General features: G+C 41.2%; 1 protein-coding gene across 2 annotated transcripts in view; it reads right to left on the minus strand.

Moving 5' to 3' along the window:
• The window catches only part of ZNF423 (zinc finger protein 423), a 322,468-nt gene that overhangs the window by 105,301 nt on the left and 190,340 nt on the right, over positions 1-26,827 (minus strand). Inside the window, exons 5-6 of one of the 2 annotated variants that reach the window (XM_089539811.1) lie at positions 25,711-25,795; positions 10,673-10,762 (exon numbers count right to left, since the gene is read on the minus strand). In XM_089539811.1, coding sequence (XP_089395937.1) covers positions 10,673-10,762; positions 25,711-25,795 — 175 coding nt within the window. The remainder of the gene's footprint in view (positions 1-10,672; positions 10,763-25,710; positions 25,796-26,827) is intronic. The other variant, XM_089539812.1, reaches the window with a different exon arrangement.

The following is a 26,827-nucleotide window of genomic DNA, read 5'->3' on the forward strand; positions in this document are numbered from 1 at the left end:
CCCACCAACCAGAGGGTAAACGTCAACTGCTAACCAATGCTGGCAACAGTTACAGCAAGTCCAATTTCTTTATGGTGACATCTTATAACTTGTCGGTGGAAGCACAATCTCAATGGTATGTAAGTACCTGTCGTTTTGAAAACACAATATGAGAGTAGCTCTACCAATTCAGCAGCTCCCTCCCAGTTTTATTCACACACTAGCTTTACAAAGCATTCGAAATGAGAGTGAAATGCACCTCCCCATTGCCTCTGTTTGCACACAAGAAGAATCCTAGGATATACAAAATACGCTAAACCCTTCAGTCCAGCTGAGCCCATGTTTTAGCTCTGGACACTATGGGCCAAACTGAACAGGATGTTAAATTTAACAGTGTATTTAATGTTCATCCCCACCCTGCCATCCATGGAGATTGATTATTATCTGGATCACAAAAGTCATGGGGAGGGAACTCAATTTTTTAAACCACTGCCAAGGTCCTGATGACAACAGCTTTTCCAAAGTTGCTATTTAAGATGTTCATCCAGCTTACATGTGCTGGGTCTGAATAAATGAAAAGAAACCTACCGGAGCTCCATCCATTAACTAAGGGCTGTCCCCTGCCCTATAAAAGTGAATATTCTTACAACTAATATACATTCCTTCAAATGGAGTGGGTAGAAAACAGTCATAAAAAAGTGTGTTGGCAAGGTAGGAATAGACAAAAAGAGAAGAAATGTCCATAATCAGATTTTAGACAATGCAGTTTTCAGAGATTCCTTAGATTTCATTTTGTTCCTTATTTGTGTTTACACTGATCTCCTTTAGATTTTCAGCTCCATTCCCACTCGCCCATTTGCCCTGGATAGAACTGGGCAGATCCGGGTCCCCCCATGTCGAATCTGCTCAGAAACAAGTGCCCACTATCTTTTACTTCGATTGGGGCAATTTGCCCTTCTCAAATTCACATTTGTGATACCGGTTTAAAATGGAGCCTCCTCTGTTGTCAATCAAATTCACTTCCGCTTTCATCAAAGGTGACATATCCAACAGCCATTGGCCAGTGGAATGGGTGCTTTCCCCCCTCCTTTTAAAAAAAACCCTGGCAACAGTGTGCACATATTCTGTCAACCTGTCACATTTAAAAACCTTCAGGTGTATGTGTGTGTGTTGCGTGTGTTTGGGTCATTACAGATTATGGCAACCCTAAAACGACCCCATCCTGGGTTTTTTTTTGGCAAGATGGGTTCCGAGGAGATTTACCATTGCCTTTCCTGAGTCTGAGAGAGTGTGACTTCCCCAAAGTCATGGGTTTCCACATGCCAGCCTCTAGCCTCCTCTTCGCTTCAAGCCCAGTGCTACCTCTGAAGCCCTTGCCTCCCCCCATGCCATCCTCTTCCCATAATAACAACAACAACAACAACAACAACAACAACAACACCTCACCCCAGCATGCCAGATGCTGGAAGAAAGGTGGGATATAAATAAAATAAATAAGACAAAAATTAGAATTTAGAACCAGGTTGATCCTCAATTAAAAAGTTAATTCTTTCCAATCCAACTTCCTGTAAGAGAGAAGTAACCACCCTGTTATAGACCTCTGAATGCACAGTTCATTTGTACTCTCCCATTAACTACATTTACTTATTTCAAATGGCTCCATCTTACCTTCCAACAGTAAGAAACACAGATAACTGAAACTGGTAAGTTACTATCATCATTAGGCATCCATCCACCCACATCACATTTGTTGTTGTTCTGTGCCTTCAAGTCATTTCTGACTTATGGTGACCCGAAGGCAACCCTATCATGGGGTTTTCTTGGCAAGATTTCAGAGGATGTTTGCCATTGTCATCCTCTGAGGCTGAGAGAGTGTGATTTGCCCAAGGTGAGACTGTGGGTTTACTGGGCTGAGCCGGGATTTGAACCTTGGTCTCGAATCCTAGTCCAACGATCAAACCACTACACCACGAGGAAGAAATAAATATGAGGCGGAGGCAGAGACAAGGAGACAGCTGTCTTCCAGCCAACTTTACCTGGCCCACTGTCCTGTGAGAAGGAGCACTCATGAAGCCAGTCTTGAATACACTTTTGCCTTATTGCTCCTTTATTACAAATGGGGAAAGAAGGGTCGAGACTGCAAGGTGGGTCACTAATTAAAGCATACCAGATGGGTATATAGATGAGACAACCCTTGAATTGTGAACGTCCTAGCTTAGATCAGGATCTCCTGGCCATCATGGTTTACTAGATCTAGGCATACCTAAGCTATGGAGACGGTGGTGGGAGGGGAAGAAAAGAGAGAGATGTCAACTGTCTCTGCTGTCTAGGAAGTAAAATACCAATCATCTTTTTAAAATCTCAATAGTAGTTTGTCAATATTTTTTTTCCCCAACAGCAAAGCAAATATAAATATTTTATTGTGAACCAAGGACCTAAAATAAACAGTTTAGTAAACAGGTATTACATTACAAGGAGGGGAAAAAAACATCTGTGGAAATATGTTTGCCACGTAATTATTTTGCTAGTTTACATTCACTCTCTACATGTGCCCCCCTCTCTTTCTCTCCTTCTCTCGCTCTGACTACACCATCCCACTTCTTCTAAATCTTCTTCCTTGTTGCTATTATTAAAATCTTTAAAAGGTGCCAAATCTTAAATGAGGGGAAAAAATGATTTGCTAGAAATTATTCATATCACAGTGAGCCCCTACTAAACCTGGCAGGGGTGCAATATTTTCGGTGAAATTAACATAAAATATACAACTGCAAATTATCCAGGAAATAGCTATGTTCTTTACAACACACATTTACATTCATGGGAGGAGGGGAGAGAAAAAGAAAACGAAGTGCTCCACTTATCTTGCTAACACAAAGCTGCAAACGGTCTTTTCCAGTGCCAGTTTTAAAGGGGAGAAGTAATAGCCTTCCATAGGGAGCACAGCCTTTAAAGATGATATAACAAAATATGAGGTTGGCAAAAATCGACCTTCGATAATTACTAGAGACCACAGTCAACAGTGGATGTTTTCGAGAGCTCATTTCTAGTGAGTCCATTTTTAGATTTATTTCCCCACTCGGCACAGAAAATGCATTTCCTCTCCTAGACCTAAGCTTTTCCTGCAAATACGAAGAGAAAGGGGGAGGGAGGACCAGAAGAAGAAAAGAAGTAGTAGTAGTAATACCATGTAAAATGCAAATCTTGTTGTAAATATTTTATAAAATTGTTGCATGCATCCCAAAAGCTATAGGTCTTAATTGAGAGGAGGCTATGTTTCCAGTCAATATATGGAAATGGAAAATGCTAATTCATGTTTTCCTACTTATGAAAAACCCTAGAGGACAGCAAAACCACAAATGCACTCAACTTTAATATTATAAATATAATTTGGCTCCCTCTTAATAATCCCTAGCGTCCTGGCTTTTATCTCCCAATGGCTGTAAAGGAAAAAAAACTCACACAGGCGCTTTTACATAATCTGTACAGGAAGTCAACCTTCAAGCACTGCCAGCTTGGCAGAAGAGCAAGAGACTGAGCCGAGCAATATTCCAAACAGGAACTGAAACAAAATATTCCAGCGCTGTTGAGCCTGATCAGAGAGTGGGATAGTGCTGATGCAAACAACTTTTCGTGGCTGGTAACCCACACACTGCACTAGTAGCAATCACTGGTCAGATGTCCTTTACTTTATACACAGTTACTTTAAGTACATATATTAAGAAGCTACCTTATAATGAATCAAACCATTAGCTCATCTATCCCTGTACTATCAACTCTGACCAACAGCAGCTCTCCAAGGTTTCAGACAGGATTCTTCCCAAGGTCTTCTTGGAAAGACTGAGGAATGAATCTTCCCAGACAAGATCGGGTATGTTCAGGATCTGGTGGTATCAACTTTTGCCTTTTGTTAACTCTGCCGCAGCAAAAACCAACCAAAAATCCTGCAGCACCTTAAAAACTAACAAATTATTATGGAATAAAGTTTTATGAGTATGAGTTCACTATCAGATGTTATGAGCAAGAAGAAGTGTTATCCTGAGTTGTATGGTGGAGGGAACTGCAGTTCAGTGGCAGACCACATGCTTTTGCATATAAAGGTTAAAACAGTGGTTAGCAAACTTTGGTCTGCCCAGGTACTTTGGACCTCAACTTCCAGAAGCTTTAGCCAACTTGGCCAACAGTCAGGAATTCTGGGAGCTGAAGTCTAAAACCCCTGGAGGACCAAAGTTTGTGAACCACTGGGTTAGAGGATCAACATTGGTATCTGCTGCAAGTTAATGTGGTTAGCACATAAAACTGAGCAAGATGAACCAATCAATGATCTGCCTCAGTACAAAGCCCCATAGAAACCACAGTGGCAAGGGAAAAGCAGATGAAATGTCATCCAGATGTTCCTTTTGTCTTATAACATACTGTGTGCTCTATCACCGAATTATGATCCTTCCCAAGTTCAGCCCCAAACATTCTCAGATAAGAGTTTGGAAAGACCGCCCCCCCCCCCCCCCCAAATACTCAGGAGCCACACTGTCAGTCAATCTGACTCACTAAGTAGCAACTTTCTATGTTTCAGTAGCAATATCATCCTTATGGCCCACTGTGACTCTATATGGGCATCACCTGAACAAAGATGGACTCTTTAATATAGACTCAATCTCCACATAGGAGGAAGTGTGTATTTTTGTACTGCACACTTGGCAGAACACAGAAGACACTTTGAGACTTCTGTGCTCTTCAACTGAGCTGCATCTCCTCCTGAAACTATGAAAGCACACTTAGAAACAAGAGAGATGGGTGGTAACAACACATTTACTAGTAAGATTTAGCTCAGCCTAAAAACAAATCTCTATTATAGAAGAAGGAAGAAGAAGGATGGCCACTGATGCAGATTTTTTTTCATTTTAAAAATATAATTATGCTTGTAATTATAATTCACTTTTATTCTGTCCCATCTTTTTCTTTCAGATCCAGGAAAGGTGCTCAGAAAAGATAAAGGTACAGTCAAATTATCTGGCCTCTAACTAAATACCTTTAATATTTCAAACCCATCTGAAATGAAAGAGAATAATCCCTGTGGACAGATGTCATCACAAGCTATTAATGCAGTGTGTAACAAAAATATACCAATTTGTTAACACTGATTTGTTGATTCAAAATAACTACCAATAGTGAGGTTTTAACTGAGAGTCAGTAGCATTCTCTACCTATTTCTTTAAAAAGAAATCCTTTTCCAAAAGGAGGAAGTGTTTGAGAATCATAAGAACAAGATAAATCAGATTTCTTGACTGAGGTTCAGACACCATAAGACCTTTCTAAAGTCCATATACTTCATTAAACCAGGGGTGGGCAATTTTAGCAAAACCGGAAATCAACACTTGCAACCTGCCAAAGGCCATGTACACCCCAAGGACAAAAACCCACCTTCACTTCTTTAAAGCTGGGCTCTGTTTGTTTGCTACTCCACTTCCAAAGTTAGTAGTGGGATTAGGTTTGCAAACAAGGCATGTGTACAACACATACCTTGCTTCAGATCAAAATGGTGCTTCTGAAAGTGTTAGTAGCCTTGGAAACAAATGGTATAGAAAGTCTAGAGTTTTAAAATAAAAAGGCAAATAATTTTTTGTAGCTTTTGTAGCAATTTTGGTAGCCAGGTGAAAGGACCTGGGGTGGGGGTGGGGGATAAGAAGGGGATAAAAAAGTATGGAGACCCTGCAATGTGTCTGTAGGCTGCACATCGACTACCTCTGGATTAATGAGGAGATGTGAAGAAAGGGTTACAACTCCTCCATGGAGAATCTACACTGAAAAAAGGGGTTGTCTGCACTGGCTAAAAAAAAGGCCCCATGCTGTTTCAAAACCTACCTGTTTAAATGACATGCATGGCCAAATTGGGAGGGAAATGTACCCAAGCTGTGATCCGTAGCTTTACACCACAGCAAAAAAGATTCCAGTTCAAGTGGGAAAGAGTGAACTATTGCACTGATGTGTGGACTGTGCTTTGGTGCAGAAGTAGTCATGAGCAGGTGCCATAGATAAGCTGCCAGCACCATTCTTGGTCATAATTTTTATGCCACCTGCCTGTGAATCAATCGCACAAGTGTGCAGCTGCACCAAGGGCCCACTGCACACTCCGTGGAGTGAAAGGTTGACAAACATATCAGATTACCAACAATACAATAGATTTAATAATAACATCAATAAACTGGCCAGTCCAACAGGGGCCTATTGGGGACAAGGGAAGAAAGGGGGTATGCATGGGGAGGGGGCTCCATGATTGTGCTGTGTCAATATGTCTCTGGGGGCACTGACATGCCATGTAAGCAGTCAATAGATTGTAGATTTTTGTGGGGTTTTCGGGCTATGTGGCCATGTTCTAGAAGAGTTTCTTCCTGATGTTTCACCAGCATTTGATCATCAATCAAATGGCCTGTCACACAGCCTTTTGCATGGATGTCCAATGGGCTGGGCAGGACAGGAGGAGTAATTGGCAGCTGGTGGCAGAGTGTGCACCCATGAGCATGTGTTTGTGACAGAACTAGAAAAAACAATGATGCAGCACAGCTTGTAGCCATGAATGCTCTGTTATGTTATGTCCATCCTTGCAGTGGAAGGGGGTGGTATGGACTGCCCATACCTGACCCAGAGGGACCTTGAAACAGTGGTACATGCCCTGGTAACCTCGAGACTGGACTTCTGCAACGTACTCTACATGGGGCAACCCTTATACCAAACCCGGAAGCTACAAATGGTGCAGAATATGGCAGCCAGGCTGGTCACTGGTACTTCCAAGGCCAGCCATATAACACCAGTGTTAAAAGATCTCCATTGGCTGCCCATTCGCTTCCGGGCACAATATAAGGCGTTGGTGATTACCTATAAAGCCCTAAATGGCTTGGGCCCGGGATACCTGAAGGACTGCCTCTCCCCGTATATTCCGCCCCGCACCCTCAGAACATCTGGGCAGCAATTACTTAGGGTACCGGGGGCTAGGCTCACCTCCACTATGAGGAGGACTTTTTCCATCGCCGCCCCGGCCCTTTGGAACACGCTGCCCACAGAGCTCCGCTCGGCCACCTCCCTGGCCCAATTTAGAAAGGACTTGAAAACCTTTCTATTTCAGTCTGCATTCCCCGAATAAAGTCCAATCAGACCTCCATCCCTCTTTAAGGGCAAGAGGATCGGCTAACGGGGCTTTTAGTTATGTTATTTTATTTTTATTGTATGTATTTTTTACTAATGTATGTTGTTCATTTGTATTTTATTTTACTGTGAACCGCCCTGATCTTTGGAAGGAGCGGTATAGAAATAAAAATTTTATTATTTTTTTTTATTTTATTATTAGTATCCAGGCCACTGTGGGAGCTGGTGGTGCAGTCAGTGGGCTCTCCCCATGAATTGGGAAACCCTGGCTGTAAATCAGCTTTTCCCCACCCCATCTGCTCCCAGCCAAAACCAGGGCTTCTTATCTAATCTTATCCATATCACTTCATTCAACTCATGCTGTTTTCACTGTGTCAGGATACCCCACATTGCAAGGTGGGAGGAGGGGGCATGTGGGATGATGCCAAGGGAAAGGCAGGAGGAAAGCTAATATTAATTCATAGCCAAGAGGAAATACATTTACTCCTATTTAATTCCAAGTAAGAACACAGCTATGCACACATGGCCCATGTTTCTGCCCTTTGTCATTCTCTGGTCTGAATCTTTCATTTTTATCATTAAAATTGCACTTTTCATTTATAAAACCCATTCAACAGGATAAATATGCCACCAAATCTAATTTTTTAAAAAATTCACATAGAGGATATTCAGGTTCAAAAACATCTTCCAGAAGACAAACATCTACACTGCATGCTATAATGCTCAGGAGCGGGAAGCGGAGAGGACCTATACATCTATTCTGAAGATTTCCTAGAAGAATCTTTCTTACACAAGGCTGCATTTATGTCAGACCTTAACTAGACTTTTATGACTTTCAGTTAGCCCTTTCCACAAGGCAGATGTTTTCATCAAAGGAAATAATGTGAATACCCAATATTTGGCAAACTATTTCAGGGGAGGGGAGGTATTTAAGATGAGGTGGGTTACTGGCAGAGCTCCACTTAAATGCAAAAGCATTTTTCAAGCAGACAATTCAGATCTCTGGCAAAAGTGTTCCACTACAAACAGCCTGCAGGTGCAGTGATGGGACTGAGAGTAGTGTTAGATGGGCAGAGTGAGCACATAGGAACAAAAGGAACAAGAAGAGAAGAGATTCCTCCAACAACTTGTGGTTATCACTCTATCTAGCAAGAGCCTATAGCTCTGGGCCAAATAACAGCTCTCTAAACTTGCCTTTGGAATATGCCCTGAAGATCCCACTTTTCCTATTAACCAACCTTGCTCTAAACAATGAACAAAGGACATCTGTCCTAAAGAAAACCTAAACTGTATACATGTTTTACTCTACCTTATGTTGAATACATCTCCACATATTATTTCACTGGTATCTTGTGTTTGAAGTGGGTGAAATAGAAACTAAAAAAGGAGGGCTTTTTCCCCTAAACAGGTGCAGATATGCAAGGAATATTGGACAGCACTTGCAGGAACTGTCTCTTGTTGCCTAAAATTTGGCTGACCAGAGTAGCTCCAAAGTGTGTCTTTTCTTGAAAGATTTGAGAAACACCCATGATGAGATTTCCCAATGCTGTGCATTCCAGTTCCAATGCCTCTCCAGAGCAAAAGGGCTGAGGTCCCTAAACTGATGAGAGTTTTAGAGCCAATAAATATTTGGATTTGATGGGACAATGTTTTAGATATTTTATAAAATCCCTGGTTTGTGCTTACATTCCCAACCTCACCCCCATACAGGTTACTCTGCAGGTGCAGCTAGGTCCCCCCCCCCTTTAGACCAATAGTTTCATAAGAACTTTTGGCACATAAGGCTTGACTCTCAAGTGCGACACCCCTTGTTGCACCATTCAACACTAACAGCTCCAAATGGACTATAAGTTGAAACCTGGAAAATCTGTAAGCATTACAGGCTATGACAGGAGATATTAATGCCTCCCACATTGACTCCATAAATCAAAACAGATTTAGAGGAACTATTAAAGCTCATGACAAGAATCCACACTTCACTTTAATAATTCCCTATTAACATATTTAACTGTTGGGCTGTATATTTTAAACATTTCTTACTATTGGGTATATAAGTAATTAGTGGCTTTTAAAAGCTGCATTAACAGTTGGGAGGGAATAAGCTGAATTTTTATTCAAGTCTGGGAAAAATGCAACAGAAACCTATTTTGTTATGCAATTGTTGATCAAGGTAGGTTTTGGGTTGGGCCACAACATGGGATAAATTTTAAGAAATGGGAGCAGGACACAATCAGCATCACCCAAGTTCCAAGCGGAAGTAACAGGGCTCCATCCTGCAGCCCTAGAGTATACTCTGTTAATTCAGAGACAGGGGAAAATCACACATTGAAACTGTACAGCAGATATGAGCTGGAAGAATCCATTGGCAATGGAAGAACAAACAGTGTGGCTTTGGGATATATTTCAAAATAGATTATCTTAGAGCTAGGAGAAGTTACTCTTTTGGACTACAAGCACCCCCACAGCAAGCATGACCACTTTTCAAACTCTGGTTGTCTTCAAACATGAGTCTAAGGAATTTATCACATGGGAGGAATTTCTCTTAATTTCGAATGAAAAGAAAGTGGGGCCAGAACGCATTCACGTGAATTCGCTAGTTCAGCGAATTTACGTGAATTTAAATTGCGTTCGTACTGACTTCCCATTGCCCGAAAATAGCTTGCCATTGCCTGAAATTGTGTGTGATCACCTCTCACGCAATAACATGAAACCCTATGATTGCGTTTGGACTGACTTCTCATTGCCCGAAATTGCGTGTGGTAGTCTATCACGCAATAATGTTACACCCCATGATTGCATTTGGATTGCCATTGGATTATGCTTCCAGTTTCCCTTGTCTGATAACGTCCTAAGAAATATAAAGAAGTGATTTAAAAGAGGTCCTACTGAAGTGTTTAAGAAAACTCTGGTATTCAAGCTCTCACAAAATTTGAGAGAATTGTGAAGGGGACTGAAGAGTTAGCCTGCCTCCCTGACATGTCGGCACAGTTCTCCTTGTGTTACCTTGCCTCCCTGACAAGAGTTACTCTGACTCTATCTATTTCTTGTGTTGAATTTCTTGGTGCTTCTTTATGTGCCTCATACAATTGAGAACTATATATATGCAGCCCTCATTGTCACTTTGCATTGAGTCAACTGACTCTAAGGTAATTAAATCTCCAAGCAGAAAGAACTGGCTATAAACCTTTTTCTCTCACAGTACTGCTGGGTTCTTGGTCTTCAAGTAACCTACTGATTTATGGCAATCCCATGAATTCTGTAGGGTTTTCTTAGGCAAGGAATACTCAGAGGTGGTTTTGCCAGTTCCTTCCCCTGAAATATAGCGTATAGCACCTGATATTCATTGGTGGTCTCCCATCCAAGTACTATCCAGTTGACGCTGCTTAGCTTCCCAGATCAGATGGGATCTGGTGGCTTTAGGGTATACCTTGACAATTTTAGGGTTCAGTTAAAAAGCACTCTTTTCCTTCTCAATGGCAAACTATGCTGGGTTTTAAAGGGAGACGGAAACAGTTTGAGGCTGTTTTAAACATGAATACCGTACTGTATCTCCTACCTGGAATAGCATTTTTCATAATCCTCCTCTCCAGTAATCCGGGAGCTGGAAAAGAATGCAAGACCTCACCATTTGGGGCTGGGGCTGCACCTACAGGAGACAGGAGGCAGAGACACTCAACTCCTCCCCACAAGGCAAGGAGTTGTTCATGGTGAATTCAAAACAAAACCAGTAAAGGCATGCAGGAGCAACCAGGTTAAGAAAGGAGGCCTATGAAAACCACCATTGCAATTTCCCTTGCAGCCTCCCTCTCAAAAGGGTAGAAACAGAACTCCCAAGCACTTGCCATGGATGGGTGACGGAAATGAACTGACAAATGAAGCATGCAGTAGTTAGCCTCTTACCTGCACATCCTGACTGCATTTTTTAAAAGTTTGAATCAATGAAGTTTATATATTTGCAAGATGTTTTTTTTAAAAAAAAAAACTATATGTGGACATCTCAGCTTCTGTAGAGCATATAAGTCTCTGGGACAGTTTCAATGCCACGTATTTGTTTTACATACAGCCAAACCATAGGAAAAAAAACATATGCCACAATTGTGACAGGACTATTGAATGCAAGCAGAGAATTAATGCCTGAACATTCTTTCCTGGGAAAAAGCCTATTGCCTGCATCAGAAAGAAAGAAAAAAGCTTATAGCTTCCTAAACACAAGAGGGTTTTCTTTTGATTTGTTTTATATAGAGAAGTAGCATTTAGACCTTCAGTTTCTCAGGCTCCTGAAATGATATAGTTCCAGGAGGGCTGTACCACATGCTTTCTACAAGCACATACATCATCACTGAGAGGTTCAATACCACCGGCACAAACACCGATTTCCATCTACTTTTAAGATAATGATATTTGACTGGACTGGTACTTCTCATCAACAACAGGAGACATTTGTTTTTCAGAAGCTATGTATTTACATCTCTATCTCTATGGCTGTGGGTATATGAAAGCTTCTCTTACAAATTTAACTGGAAAGCATTAATCATTAAAAAATGACTTTTACATTTTTTTAAAAAAATATATAGTCTAAAAAAGAAGATTACAAAAACTTGCTTTTTCTAAGCTCCTACTGGAAAAAAGTGGCCACATTTACGTGTTTGAACACAAGTACATTGGCAATGTTTCTCATAGTACTAGTTACTAGGGATTGGAATGCTCTGTTTTTCCCTTCAGTTTTCTGTTGTAATTCTCTTCTTGGGCACTGCTCTCTGGTTGTTGCCGACTAAATGACTGAGTGATCCAAAGCTATGCTCCTCCAACAGCTGCAAAACTGTTGTGCTTTCAGCCCTGTCATGTTAATGCCAAGTGCAACCACTCTGACTCACTGTATAAAACACATTGGTAAAATGTTTTCTCCAATCTGTGTTTCCTAAAGTGCAAGAAGTTTGCTCTGCTGATCTGGCAATGGTAGAAGGTCAGTCACCTAATGTTTATACAGATCGGGCCAACGCAAATCTTCCACCCTGCCTGCCACTATTTTGATTCTAGACTCACAAAACCAAACAAGAGAGGTACAAGAGCTTACAGTACTGCTTGCACAGAGATGGAAATTATTTGGCATTTCAAATATGGTGACACTCTCAGCAACTCTCACAAGAAAAGCCAGTTTTGGGGGGTATTGGGATGTGCAGTTCAGTAACATTTGGAGGGATGATATATGAGTCTCACTGCTGTTCTATCACAAATGGAGACCACAGAGATACCACAGGTGTCTCTGCTCAGTCATGTGGCTCAGGTCTACATCCATAAGCTTGCTCCTTGCTTAGGAAACAGAAGGACAGCTTACTCCACACCATTACCCCCTCATTGTGCCTTTCTGGAGGCCATCATCCATTCTTCCACTGTACCTCTTGATCTTTACTTCCCACACCTGAATGTTTTACTGTTAGCCCGAGGTTAGTCCAAGGCTCTTCAGTGTCAGTCCAAATGTGTGGCATTTCCAGAAGGAAATAATAGAATCACAGAATCATAGAGTTGGAATAGACCACAAGGGCCATCCAGTCCAACCCCCCTGCAATGCAAGAATTCTCAATCAAAGCATCCCCAACAGATGACCATCCAGCCTCTGTTTAAAGACCTCTGAGGAAGGAGACTCCACCACTCTCCGAGGAAGAATGTTCCACTGTCTAACAGCCCTTACTGTCAGGAAGTTCCTCCTAATGTTGAGGTGGAATTTTTTTCCCTGCAGCTTGGATCCATTGTTCCTGGTCCTGTTCTCTGGAGCAGCAGAAAACAAGCTTGCTCCCTCCTCAATATGACATCCTTTCAAATATTTAAACAGGGCTATCATTATCACCTCTTAACCTTCTCTTCTCCAGGCTAAACATCCCCAGCTCCCTAAGTCGTTCCTCATAGGGATTCATGGTTTCCAGACCCTTCACCATTTTGGTGGACCTCCTTTGGACACATGGCTCCAGTTTCTCAATGTCCTTTTTTGAATTGTGGTGCCCAGAACTGGACATAGTATTCCAGGTGGGACCTGACCAGAGCAGAATAGAGTGGTACTATTACTTCCCTTGATCTAGACACTATACTTTTATTGATGTAGCCTAAAATTGCATAGTCTCATTCAGCCAGGTGTCCCTCATCCTATAGCTGTACATTTCGTTTTTCCACCCTAAGTGCAGTAGCTTATATTTCTTCATATTGAATTTCATTTTGTTAGCTTTGGCCCAGCTTTCTAGTCTATTCAGGTCATCTTGAATTTTGATCCTGTCCTCTGGGGTATTAGCTACTTCTCCTAATTTGGTGTCATCTGCAAATTTGATAAGTATACCCCCAATTCTGTCATCCAAGTCATTGATAAAGATGTTGAATAGCACTGGGCCCAGGACAGAACCATATGGCACACCACTGGTCACTTCTCTCCAGGATGAAAAGGAGCCATTGTTGAACTCCCTTTGGGTTCAGCCAGTCAACCAATTACAAACCCATGTAACAGTTATCTTTTCTAGCCCATGTTTTACAAACTTGTTTGCAAGAATGTCACAGGGAGCCTGGTCAAATGATATCTAAAGTTCTTCCCTTAATAAAAAGAAGAAAACAGAACACTACCAAACTGCATTTGCTTAAGAAATGTAAATGCAGCCTGTTTAGGACATAAACATTTCATTTGCTCACGTCTAGCTAAATAGTTGAGTTGATGGAAAAGCCAATCTCAAAAACTGAGAAGAGCATTTAAAAAATTAAAAAGATGCATGAGGTTTTTTCCAAATTCATGGAGCTGGAGTAGGTCTGGAAGGACTTGAAGTCCAACTGACTAATGGGGAAAGTTCCTTGAATGACCAGGAGCACAAATCACCTTTGGAGAGTAACAATCAACTATAACTTGCAATAAGTTCAACAGCCATAGAATAAAATCTGCAGTAAAGAAAGATCATATCTAATGGGCAGCCTTACAGCTTAAAGGACCCATTTAAAGTCTCCCTGAGGTTTGCAGTTCAATTTCAGCTGACCTTTAATTAAAGACAATACACCAAATTGACACCAAGAGAATTAAAACTACAGTATAAATTCAGCTCCGTAACTAGCATCCAAATAACTTTTGTTTCTCGCGGCATGCTCAGCTAAGTTGTGGACTGAAAATCCTCCAGCTTGAAGAGAATGGCTAGAACATAAAGGCTGTGACAACAACAGAATAAACCTGCGTTTGTCCCACTTAAGTCCTTTTTGTCAAGCAAAAACTGGCTACAACAATTGCACTGCTACAACGAAGACAGGCAAATACAAGGAGGACAGGGCAGGGAAGGCAGTTTTTTAGCAACCAATGATGAGTTTCCCAGTTGTTAAGAAAAGTGAGCTTCTGTGACCTAGGATAGTCTTATATATGTCTGAGTTGGACAGTGGAATGACTGAATGGGTCCCCATTCCAAAAGATCTATGGGAACCCAGAAACCAGAGAATATCATGTGACCCACTTTGCCCTATTGGTGCAAGAAAATTTCCCTAGTGGGTGAAGCTCACTCCTCTTTTGGCCAGAACTTGGTGGTGGTATACAAGAGGACTCTGCAGCTGACATCTCACCAGTTACCAGTTCCAGGCTAGTTCTGGGCTACAGTCCTGACAAAGACATCACCGTGCATATGTGAGCAGCACTCCCAATATCAATAAATCAACCATGTTTAGTCCATTACACACTCAACTATTCTACTATCATTTGGTGGAAACTGGAGTTCTCTGTGGACTTTCTTTCAGAGGGCAAGCTGGATTGCACAGTGGAATGACTGGATGGGCCCCATGTCAAAAGATCTGTGGGAACCTAGAACCTACTAAGTTTACACTTCAAAACAGGACATACGAAAACCAATGCTCTCAATGTTACATTGTAAAGTGGTGTTTCTAAGGTAGAACCTTTATAAAGAGGTTTCTACCATGTGATTTATCTGAATACTTGAGAAGGCCCTTTCGCTGCAAATAAGAGATCGCTGTTTTCTCTATATCTGTACTAGATACTGAACAGAAAGTATTGCTGGAAGATAACAAAGGATGACTCTCGTGCCATTTTGCCACCTCTACATTCCAGTACAAGTGCCACACAAAGAGAATTTTCATGAGCTGTCTAGCTTTGCTGCCAGAGAAATATACTCACACAGTTTTGTTATGATAAAGAGAAGTTTCCCATCTTCTTACTCAAAACAACTCATAATGTTGAAGGTAATAAAAAGCACTGAAGAGAAAAATAACCAACTACCCCACCTCCAGATACGCACAAAATCACAGAACAAACTTACTTGGAAAATGTCATTTCCATCATGCTAGTTAACAGATGTTGAAACCCCCAAACTGACTAAAATGCTTGTTTATGCTAACTTCCAACCAGTCAAGGCAAAGACCCACACCTGATTACAGAAATGTGTTTTATCAACTGCTCCCCCCCCCTTTCACCTCCATGCACAAATATGAAACCACTAGGAAAATGTTTAAACAGGTGTAATCACAACTGCCTATGAAAATTAGGTTGGAGGGCTGAAAGGAATCTTAACATGGTTAGCAAGGAGTGAAAGCAATACGAAGCTGCTATCGCAGCCCATTATGAATGTACCATGCAAAAGGAGAATGTTGTCATAGTAGCTATAAAAATGTCAGTGAAACTGAGCAACCATTAGCCAAGGAGTAAATGAAAGTACAGGATAAAATGCAAAAAAGAAAATGTGACTGAATATATTAATGGAAATTATGTTTCACTCGAAGGATAGATAAAGAAGCAAAGCAAAATAATATTTGCTCAAAATTCCTCTGAACAAATATGCACAGATAGCAACTGGAAAATAATACACACGGTAAATCTGGGTGGCACAATTAATATTTTAGGAAATAAACTTTGTGGAACAAAGGGAAGACATGAACAACTATGAAGTTATAGGCCTCAATTTGGCCCCACATGCACAAAGAGATGTGCACAGTTGCTCTCTCCTGTACGTAGAGGAGGGGAACTTTGTGTACGTATTTCTTTGCATACACCTGACACTTCTCCTGGACATAATGTGTTGGGGAGACATAGAGAAAACAAAAGTTCTGAAGCTCTGCCACTCTTTTTATCCATCCCCACCTGCAACTGGTACTTAGACTGGGAAGTTCATAGAATCATAGTTGAAAGAGGCCACCAGGGCCATCCAGTCCAACCCCCTGCTATGCAGGAACTCTCAATCAAAGCATACCCTACAGATGGCCATCCAGCCTCTGTATAAAGACTTTAAAGGAGAGTGAGTCCACCACACTCCAAGGGAGTGTGTTCCACTGTCGATCCCCTTGTTGCCTCTTTCACCTTTTGGACAATGAATTTGTCATCAAGGCAAGTGAGGAATTTGCTAGACCTTGAGGATTTTGCTGAGTGTGAATTCCAGCAAATATCAGATAGTTGAAGTCACCCATCACTACTACATCTCTCCTTTCTGAGTGTGTGGGCCATCTGTTCTAGAAAGGCATTGCCCAATTCCTCCATCTGACTTGGGGGTCTGTAGTAGACTCCCCTGTTGTTTCCTTCCTCTTTAATTTTTATCCAGATGCTCTCCATCTTGCTTCTAGGATTGGATCTCTTGGATCTCTTCACTGGTGTAAATATCCCTGACATATAATGCTATTCCTCCTCCTTTCCTGTTTGGCCTATTTCTCTTTAAAAGGTTATACCCCTGTATTCCTACATTCCAGTCATGAGACTCATCCCACCAGGTTTCAGTGATGCCTATTATATCATATAGTGGGCCCTTGCCTTATGCGGGGGATCCGTTCCAGACACACACATACCCCGCGTAAGGAAAAAAGTGTGTATGCTCAAGCCCCATTGGATATAATGGTGCTCGGGCTCATGCCGTGGCCATGTGTGCATGTGCACCAATGGGCACATGCGCCATTCTTCCATTTGCCGCATGGCTTCAATGTAATCTGAAAGCCACCTATAGTAAGTCTTCATATGGTAAGCCCATGGGCTCATTGTATTTCCTTTGTTGTGCTAGGAGTTCAAGTTCATCTTGCTTATTTCCCATACTCTGTGCATTACTGCAAAGATGTTTAAAAAAATTAGCCTTATAGCCATACGAGTTCCAGATAGGCAACAGATAGTCCTTGCGTAGAATTGTGGCATTCTCTGCCCCTCTGTAGAAGCCAGCATAGAAAGTATTGGTTTTGGGAGGAGTCTACTCTGGCTCATATGGATCAAACTCAGTTGCTTCTGCTCTACACACAGCCTCTTTTTCTTCAGTTGCTATACAACAAGGAGGCATTGTAGCATAAAAGTAAATTGAGAGAAAATGATCCCAAAGGCCACAAACTCCTATAAAAGCTCATATCAAGCAAAGGCCTTGGCCTTTTATAAGTCCCATACTGAAATAATAATTCACCTTGCATTACCTTCAACCTCTTAAAGATTCCAAATGGAAGTCTGCAAAGAAGCCAAGTACATTATGCAGAACGAAAGGATGAGTTGCACACAGTGGATTACTCACTATCAACCTCGGTGTAAGATTCACAAGATTCAAGAAGTCCTCATTTCATATGTCCATGAAAACAGTTATTGCATTTGCATTTAGTCTGAAGAAATACATTTACATATGCATATGCTGTATTAATTCACATTTGTCAGTCAACCAAAAATTGAAACCATCAGAATTTACTTCTCAGTGAAAAAGTTTAGGATTGGAAAGCAACCCTCCTTAAAGACTTGATAATCAAATTGTTTTAATCCAAGTATATCTTTTTAACAGAACTATAACATTTAAAACTCTTGGTATCTTAAATAATTGACAATACTGAAAGGGCAGTTAACAAAGAAGACGTCAAAGAAAGTTTATTTTAGATACAATTATCTCACTTAAACAGTTGTTACATTTATTACATTTTGGTGGTCTCTTCATCTACTCTACAAAAGCATATTCATCATGACAGCTAATGTGCATATACTGTTCTTTTCATAAAGCAAATCTAGGGATTAAAATCTCAGTTGACTTCAGTGAAATTGCACCATCTTTACTGTGCCTGTTTAGCACAGTGGAAGCCAAAAGGATTACTATCAATGGACAAACCATTTATATCAAAATATTTTGCAAGATTGGTTTGGCAGAGGTCACCTAGGAATTGAAGCCCAAACAAAGGCAAAGATCAATATCCTTTCTTCTATTTCCTATGTTAAGGTCTGAGCACCAGTGTTTATGTAGCCAGAATGGTGCCAGACACATTCAAGAGCACAGGGAAGGCAGACTTAGAAGAACCATAAAGTTTTCAGAAATACAAATTAATGTTGAGAGGAAACCATTAACATGGTTTTAGAAAACACTCAATCTAGCACATGAGGGCCGAGTATGTTGTCGTTGTTGTTGTTGTTAGTTAGTTAGTGTTTTGCACAAAATCATCAAAACAACATAAAACCTGCCAGTGGCGGACAATTTCAAATCACAAAATATAAAATATAGTAAATAAACAATTTATCCATTAAAATAACTATAAAACTATAAAACAATAGACAAACAATATACAATGTGCCTGCTCCATGCGTGGGTGCACCATATGCGGCTTCCTGTTTACACAGAAGTTGCACAACAATCTAATGAATGGTGCACACACCCATTGCACACGTGCTGTGCCCCATTATACTGAATGGGGCTGAAGCATAAGCAGAATTTGCCTTATGTGGCGGGATCCAGAACGGATTCCTGCGTAAGGCAAGGCTGTACCCTTATCTAAATCCTCAAAAACTATCAAGCTGCAGCCTGAAATACTTCTATAAACAAAAAAGTCTTTAGTTTGGACTTTAGCCTTCAAATAGATTCCAGCTTATGGAAACAGTATTGCAGAGCAGGATTTATTCAGAGGAAGTTTGCTATTGCCTTCCTCTCTCACTGAACTGACTTGCCATGACTTGCCCATGGTCACCCAGTAGAGTTCCATGGCTGAACAGAGATGTGGACCCTGGTCTGCCAGAGTCCTAGTCCAACATCCAAATTACTACACCACATGAGCTTAGCATGCTTACTGACCATCAATTTCTGAGTATGCATAGTGGCATTAATCTCTGACTGCTGAAGGGCAATTCTGTAGGAGGAGAAATGGAGTGAAGTTTCAAAGAAGAGAAGTCTCACCCTGTAGGATTTTATTGTAAGTCACACTTATTAATTACTATTAGCCATATTATTAGTAGCAGAATACAGTCAAGATCCTCTACCATATTGAGGTAAAGGTCAAGTGAATTTTGACTTATGGTGATCCTATGATGAGAGACTTCCAAGTTACCCTATCTTCAACTGCCTTGCTCAGGTCTTGTTGATTGAGGGCAGTGCATTCCTTGACTGAATCTATCCATCTGGAATGCAGTCTTCCTCTTTTCCTATTGCCTTCCACTTTACCAAGGATTATTGTCTTTTCTACAGAGCCATGTCTTCTCATGATATGTCCCAATATCTTTGCACTCGATCCCACCGTTATGGAACTGACTATGGAAAAGGCAGCACAGTCCTAAGGTCACTCATTTTTCACTGGTTGATTTGACTCCATACCCAACAAGTCAATACTGGGAGTTGTAGTATGTCCTTGCAAAACAATTGACTGCAATAGGGGCAACCTCCCAGGTAGGATTATAGCTTGTACAGCTAAGCATAGTACCCCATCAGGATTCTGGCCTGTGTCTGAAAGCAAACAAGACTGTTGTCTAGATACTCTTTTTGGAGGATAAGAATTTTTTACAAAGACCTTCTCAGATTCTTTTTGCACACAACTATGAATGGTAGGCCGACTTCCCATATTAATAGTGAAACACTATGTTCAGTTGCTCCGTTGCTCCCTCTACCCTCGGCACAAGAGATATACTGCGCATCATTAAGAGTCTTCTGTGATCCCAGCTGCAGCATGGCCGTCCTCTGCACCCCCTGCAGGCTCAGCTACTGAGCATGCCCATCCTTCTAGGCATCTAATGGAGAGTGCACATCAGAAGCAATGGAAGGTTGCGGGGGGAGGAGGAATAAGGTGGGGAGAACATACTTTAAACATTAGCAGGTCAGCACAGGAGGAGGCAAGCAGAACAGAAGCTGATGGAACTGCAGAAAGTTTTTTGATATACTCCTGGATGGACTCCCCAAAGACCTCAAGAGAAGGGGAGAGGGATCCCTTTTCTTCCAACAAATTAAAAACATTTCAAAGGTGCCCCCAATCGGCCAGGTTGCTTTAGAAGGGCTTTCTGATCCCTAGATTTTTTTTTTAAGGAATGTATGATGAGGGGTGGAGGGGAAAGCACTTCCAAACAGTATCAGTTGGATATGTTTTTCCAAGCACACATCCCCTCCCATCCAGACAGATCACGTCTAAGAGGGGGTCTGTTCTATCGTTAGAAATATTCCCAGAGGCCCCAGTATGAAAACAAAGCGACATGTTTCCCATTCGCCTCCTCTAGGGAAGCAGCCAGTCTGTTCCACCTCTGGGGAATGGCATCTAGGACCCAATATGCCACTGAGTTTGTGCATGTGTATATGTGTATATTAGAGATACACATCACAAAAGATGCAGAAGGGTAATTTTTCAAGGAGATGTATGAGCAACACAGAATATCTTCCTTTATGCTCCCCCCCCCCCTTTATAATGAATGCGGCCATAATATTAAGGAGCTATAAGGAGAGGCACCATATTTAGGTTCCTGCAAAATGCTCCCTTTGCCTTAGTCTGAAGAGATATTTGTATGCAAAGAACAATACTCATTAGCACATGGTAAACTGTCTTAAGCTAATCAACTAGCCCAGTACTATCTATCCAGAGTTGGCTTTTTGACCCTCTTCAGGTATTTTGGGCTACAAATCCCACAATTACTTGCCTATGGCCATGCCAAGTGGATTGGATCGGAAATGTAGTTCAAAGGATCTTCAGAGAACAAGGCTGTTTAGACCTGCTCTATCTAACTAGCAGCAACATTCTTTGTCAGAGATTTTCCCCGTCACATCAGGGGAAGCTAAGAATTGAACCCTGACCTTCTGTATGCAATGAATACTGTCTTCCACTGAGCTATGGTCCCTCCAGTAGAGACCCCAGACTACTAGTCCACATTGTGTATAAGTGAGCATTTCTTAATTACTATCGCAGTCAGGAAACAGAAGCAAACCTGGCAAAACTTTATCCCTGAAAGGCTTGTGGGACCAGAAAATGAAAAAAGAACAAAGAGCTAGTAAGACAACACAGCTTCTCTTTTACTCCTCAACTCCCCACATGTACACTTTTGAAAGGCGGGGGGAATTGAGTATTTTTATTTTACTCAATACACTCCCACACCCACTTTAAGGTGTATGGGGCAATTTCTCCATGCTCCCTCTGGTTTACATCCTGGATTTAAGAAGGCCTCTCCTTGGCTTAAAAGGACACAGAGCTGTGGGCAAAAACATGGAGAAATTGCTTCACTCAATCCCTGCACAGTGCAGGGGACATTTTGAGAAAACCATGAAAGTTGTTTTTTAATTGGGGTTGTAGACATCTGCACCATCCACGTGTGTTGGGGGTGTGTGTCCAGTCCACAGATCTCAACCTGACATACAGCACAACAACAGATCTACAGAATATTCATAGTGGACTGACATACCTCCCATTTTTAGTTATTGGGAAGATCTGATATATAGAATGAACTCTGGGAGAACAAATTTCAACTATGTATTTTGCCATAACAAGAAGATTTGGCTCTGTTTCTCAAGATGCGATTCTACTGGCTTCACCAGGAGATGATGGCCTAAACCCTATTGATATTCCCAACTGTAATAGACCTACTAAATCAGCTATTGATTTGGTGAGTCAACATTTGTGTAAATCTCATTGACTGAATGGATCTTTGATAAATGGGACAAATAATAGTGTTACCAGTAGTAACTTGTTACTGAAAAGCCCCAAATAAAAGGGGGATTTGCTTTGACACGCAGGTTTCTACTCCTGATCTGGACATATACTTCCTGTTTTTCACCTAATGGAAGTGTTACTATTTTCTGTATTCTTCACTATCATACGATGTTTTCCCATCTGGGGGGGGGGGGGGTGTCTATCAAGAAATGGAGTTGCATGACTGCATAAGATAGAAAATCCTAGTAACAGATTTGCAGTCCACCATAACCATACCAAATCATGTGCATTATTGTCAACAATATTCTTGATCAGCAAGCACTTTTCACCATACAACAACCCCAAAACAGTGGCATCAATGGGGAGGGGTGGCACCTGGTTGGGTCCTCCTCCCCCTTTGGTGCAGGAAAGGTATGTGTGCACCATTCGTTGTTGCTCCATCTCTGGGCTTTCTCCCTAGGAAGGAGCCTTCTGATGGAGCAGCAGGAGGGGCAACCCTGTGCCCTTTCCAGGTGACACTCTCTGAACCTACATAACCACTGGGTGACACCCTAGCTAGCGAAGCCACTGCTCCAAAATTAGGTTATTGCTGAATTAAGGCCTTCAAAATGTGGAGGATGGATATGAACCAAAGGTGAAGGAGAACACATTGCAGACATCCCTTACCAATGAAAGAGCCCTACAGAAAAGGGCAACAGGCACATGACCAATGTTTTGACAACACACCCTTCTCATTTCTGACTTTGCTACTAGGGTGCCAAGCATGTTGTTGGAACACTAGTGGAAGCCAGAATGGAAAGAAGCACAACAGCAAAAATTTTACTGGTCTACATAACCATTCTGGTGCAGGAAGAAGCGACATGGATACTGAATGTACTATGCAAACTTATTTTCACACATTTGTATTGATGGTTAATTGTCTTCATTTTCCTGTGCAAATTTGCACCTATTCACTCGTCCTCTGCCAAAAATGTACAGCCATCCAAATACATGAGAGGCAGGTGGAAGGCCACACATGCAATAGTGTGCATTATTGTGGATTTCAGTGGATATTCCTGTGAAGCCTTTGTCCACAGAGTTTACGGAATTGCCTGCCTCACAAAACCTGACTGAATTTGAATGGGGAGTATTTTACCCCTGTGTGACTGGAGGATACTGTAATAATGGAGTGGGAGCAAAAACTGTTTTTATCCAGAGAAAAAATGGCCCTGCCAGCTCCTGAGGCAACTTTAGCAGAGACAACTTTCATTGCTATCTCTCCACGTGCACAATGCCCTGCACAAGAAAGTGGCTTACACTGGCATAAAGGACGCTTATACCGGTGTAAATCACTAAGAGGATTCCACACAGATAAAGTAAGCAATCGTACTGTTGGACATACCTATGAAAAAGGTTGAACAAAGTGGCACCACATTGTGGATTCATTGTTCACACTCAAGTCACAGAGTAAATCTGCAACAGAATGTGTACGCTGGATATTTATAGATCACCAATAGTCCCACCTCCCTTTGACAGATTTAAGCTTAAAACACATATCCAACTGCCTAAAGATACATTCCTTCTCCAGGTCTTAATAAAAGAGGGGGAAGGGGAAGCATGGTAGGAATGAAGCGAAATCACCATGGTCCAATTAGCAAAGCTCTCACCCTTCACACCTGCAAACAAGAGATTGCATTAACACCTGCCACAAAAGCAAACATTTTTAGATAACTTCATTTTAACCTCCCTGACATTGCCTGCAAGCTCCCTGCTTAGCGCTACCGAGGAAATTACGATGAGTGACAGTACCTATTTTTCTCCCAGAAAAAAGGTTTTGCTCTAATCTTCAGTGTCAGCGTTTCAAATTCTCCCTTCAACATTTGTGCATAATTCGCATTAATGATAATGGGAGCTCCGCACGTGGAAGAATAGATTCTTTAAATGCTAAATTGTTCAAGGGAAATCATTGCGATTATCGGAGACGAACGTTGCACATGAACAGATAACGAACGCTGTAGGGCCCTTGACAGATCTTCAACGACATACGTCTGGAGTGGCATGTGTAAGGAACTCCTCTGTGGTCTATGCATCAAAATAAACTAAGCTCTTGAGCCTTCACATATATTTATAACATCTGTGCAGATAGAAGAAAGAGTTCTCTGCATTCTTCAGGAAAGAAAAGCAACCTTTACAGCTGCATCATAAATATAGCCCTTTGGATTGCAGTAATGTTTTTAACTGGGTCTCATTCCAAACAAAACCAAGGCTTGAAAGCTAGTAGGGCCTTGCTGGTGAAAACAAGGATTGTAAATGTAAAATGTGAACATCCTGAAAAGCAAACCTTTCAAAAATACAAAACTGTTAAGGTAAAAAAAAAAAAAAAGCACACCAAAAAAAGTTAAAACAGAGGGGTTGAAGTAAAACTTCTCAAGCATTTTGTTTTGACAATGTGTTTCAGAAATTCTCCACATTTAAGCTATGGAAATGTGAGCAATTCAATGTCATGACATATAAAATTGAAGCATAATTGCTTCTAAGTGGTTGACAACCAGTGAGAGCTTTTCCTCTCCCCCTCCCCATTGTAGAAGAAACTAAAAATGTATGACTTAAAGTTTCCACTTTGATCTTGTCAAATGTTTGAATTTAATGTAAGTGAAAATGGGATGGGAAAGGGACAACTCCCCATTAAGACATTTTAAGCAGTTTTGTAAATGGAGAGAACTTGCTGTCTTTTAAACCGGAGTTTCTTATACATTGTCAGTGAAAGCCTTCCCAAGGTGAGAAAAACAAGTGCTTGGGACACACATCCCAAGTGTCAAAATTTAAGATTGGGATAAATCTTAAAATGAAAGATAAATGGAGATAAAATGAAAAGTAGCAAGAGCCTACCCCAAACTTTTCATTTCCTGAAACCTTAAGAGACAAAAACTCATAAAGAAGAGATAACTGCCCAATTCTCTGTCTCCATATGGATTCTGAGGCAACTTTAGCCTCTTCTAGAGACCGGCAATCCAATGGCAATATGAAGAGATTCACCACTGCCAAATTCAGATATATGATGAAACGATGTTTTATTTTTCAGAGCCCAAACCTACCCACTAGGTAGGGCCTGTTGGGGGACTGACAGAACTTGAAAACCATGGTTTTGAAACTGGTTTACAAACCAGGATTCATACTAGCAGTGGTTAGCTGTTATACCATTGAAACACCCACAACTGGAAGCACTACTGTGCCTCCAAGGGACAGGTGTGAATTACCAATGAGAAACAAGATCAGACATGTAATCTAATGTAAAATTTGTTGCAATCGAAGACCAACATACAATCAAAGCTCTGTATAAAAAGCAGACAAGTAACTCTAAAGCACTGTTTCCCTACTGCACAAGTTTCAGCATAGTGTGGGGTTAGAACAAACCATGGTTTCACATTACATCTGAATACACTTTTAAAAAGGAAATGGGAGAAGTTCACACTCAAACAAAAAAAAAAACAGCCCACTTCTCTCTTTATCTTTACAATTACTCAAGAGGATTATTGATACAAACGATGTGGCTTGGACAAATGCCTTGATTGTTTCCTTTGTCCAAGACTGATGGGAAAGGAAACTGTGAATACTCCTGACATGCACATATCCTGGTTGATGCAACTGCATCTCAGTGGTCCGTGCTAGTCAGTCTCTCAACTGGTATACAGAACAACAGTGAGTAGAAAAGTCCACCTCAGCTATGAAGCAAAGAGAAGCAACTAACCTATGGAAGACTGAAAGTGTTCTTACCTATCATATGATTTGCAACATGGATCTGTATCTCTCTTTCATTCTCAAAGGTCATCTGGCACTTGATGCATTGATATGTCTTCTTCTGTTTGGACAAGAACAACAACAAAAAAGTAGTAAGAAAACTATGTTCACAGCAGAAAGTTAAAATATGATCATTTGTACTGCATGCCACAGGCAAAACCATTCCTGCCCACACTCTCCCGCCCAGCGAGAGACAGAGAGAAGGCAATTAGGACAAATCCCCACTAAAAGCTGCTTCACACACGATATTTTAAATGTGCATGCACAAGATGTTTAAGGAGCATGTGTGAAAAGGTTAAGGCACGCATATAACTGACAGTTATTTACATAATGGTTAATAAATGGATTACACCAGGTCATGGGTAAAATCAATTTGTAAAGCATCCTAGCCAGTGACTCAAATGCTTGCAATAGATGTTTGTCCTTGAACATGGGAGAAGAGGAGTGAAGACCCAAAGTTAGCAGCTATGCCTACACTTCTTTTTATTGCTATGGTTGCGGTTATACGAGAAATGGAACCTACACAAAGTCTGTCTTTCTATGGTAAAATAAGTTGTTTTGCAACAATATAAAAACTAACCATTTTTCTTCAGATCATATAAATCTTTTGCCTTTTAAAAACTAACAATTTTAAACTTTCATGGGCTAGATTTTGTCAAATCTATGCAATGGTGTGAGAGCCAACATGGTGTAGTGATTTGAGTGTTGGACTATGACTCTTGGAGACTGGAGTTTGAATCCCTGCTCAACCATGGTAAAAGACTGGGTGGCTTTGGGAAAGTCTCACTCTCTCAGTCTCAGAAGGAGGCAAAGGCAACTCCCTTCTGAACAAATCTTGTCTGCCCCATGAAAACCCCATGATAGAGCTTTAGGATTACTGTAAGTCAGAAACAACTTGAAGGCACACAACAACACCATGCAATAGCACCCTAAGCAGGTAGGCAGACACAGACACAAGAATATTTGTTTCAGAAGCAAGTCAAACATATCACTAAAACACTGATTTAGGGATATGAACTAAGGAGAGGGCTCCAACACTGGCACTCCTCTTTGCACATAGCAATTAACATTTAGTGAACCTGCATCAAAATAT

This window comes from Sceloporus occidentalis, unplaced genomic scaffold (genome assembly GCF_023333645.1).
Source record: "Sceloporus occidentalis isolate IW3139 unplaced genomic scaffold, rSceOcc1.0.p SCAF_10, whole genome shotgun sequence".
In the NCBI taxonomy this organism is placed as follows: Eukaryota; Metazoa; Chordata; class Lepidosauria; order Squamata; family Phrynosomatidae; genus Sceloporus; species Sceloporus occidentalis.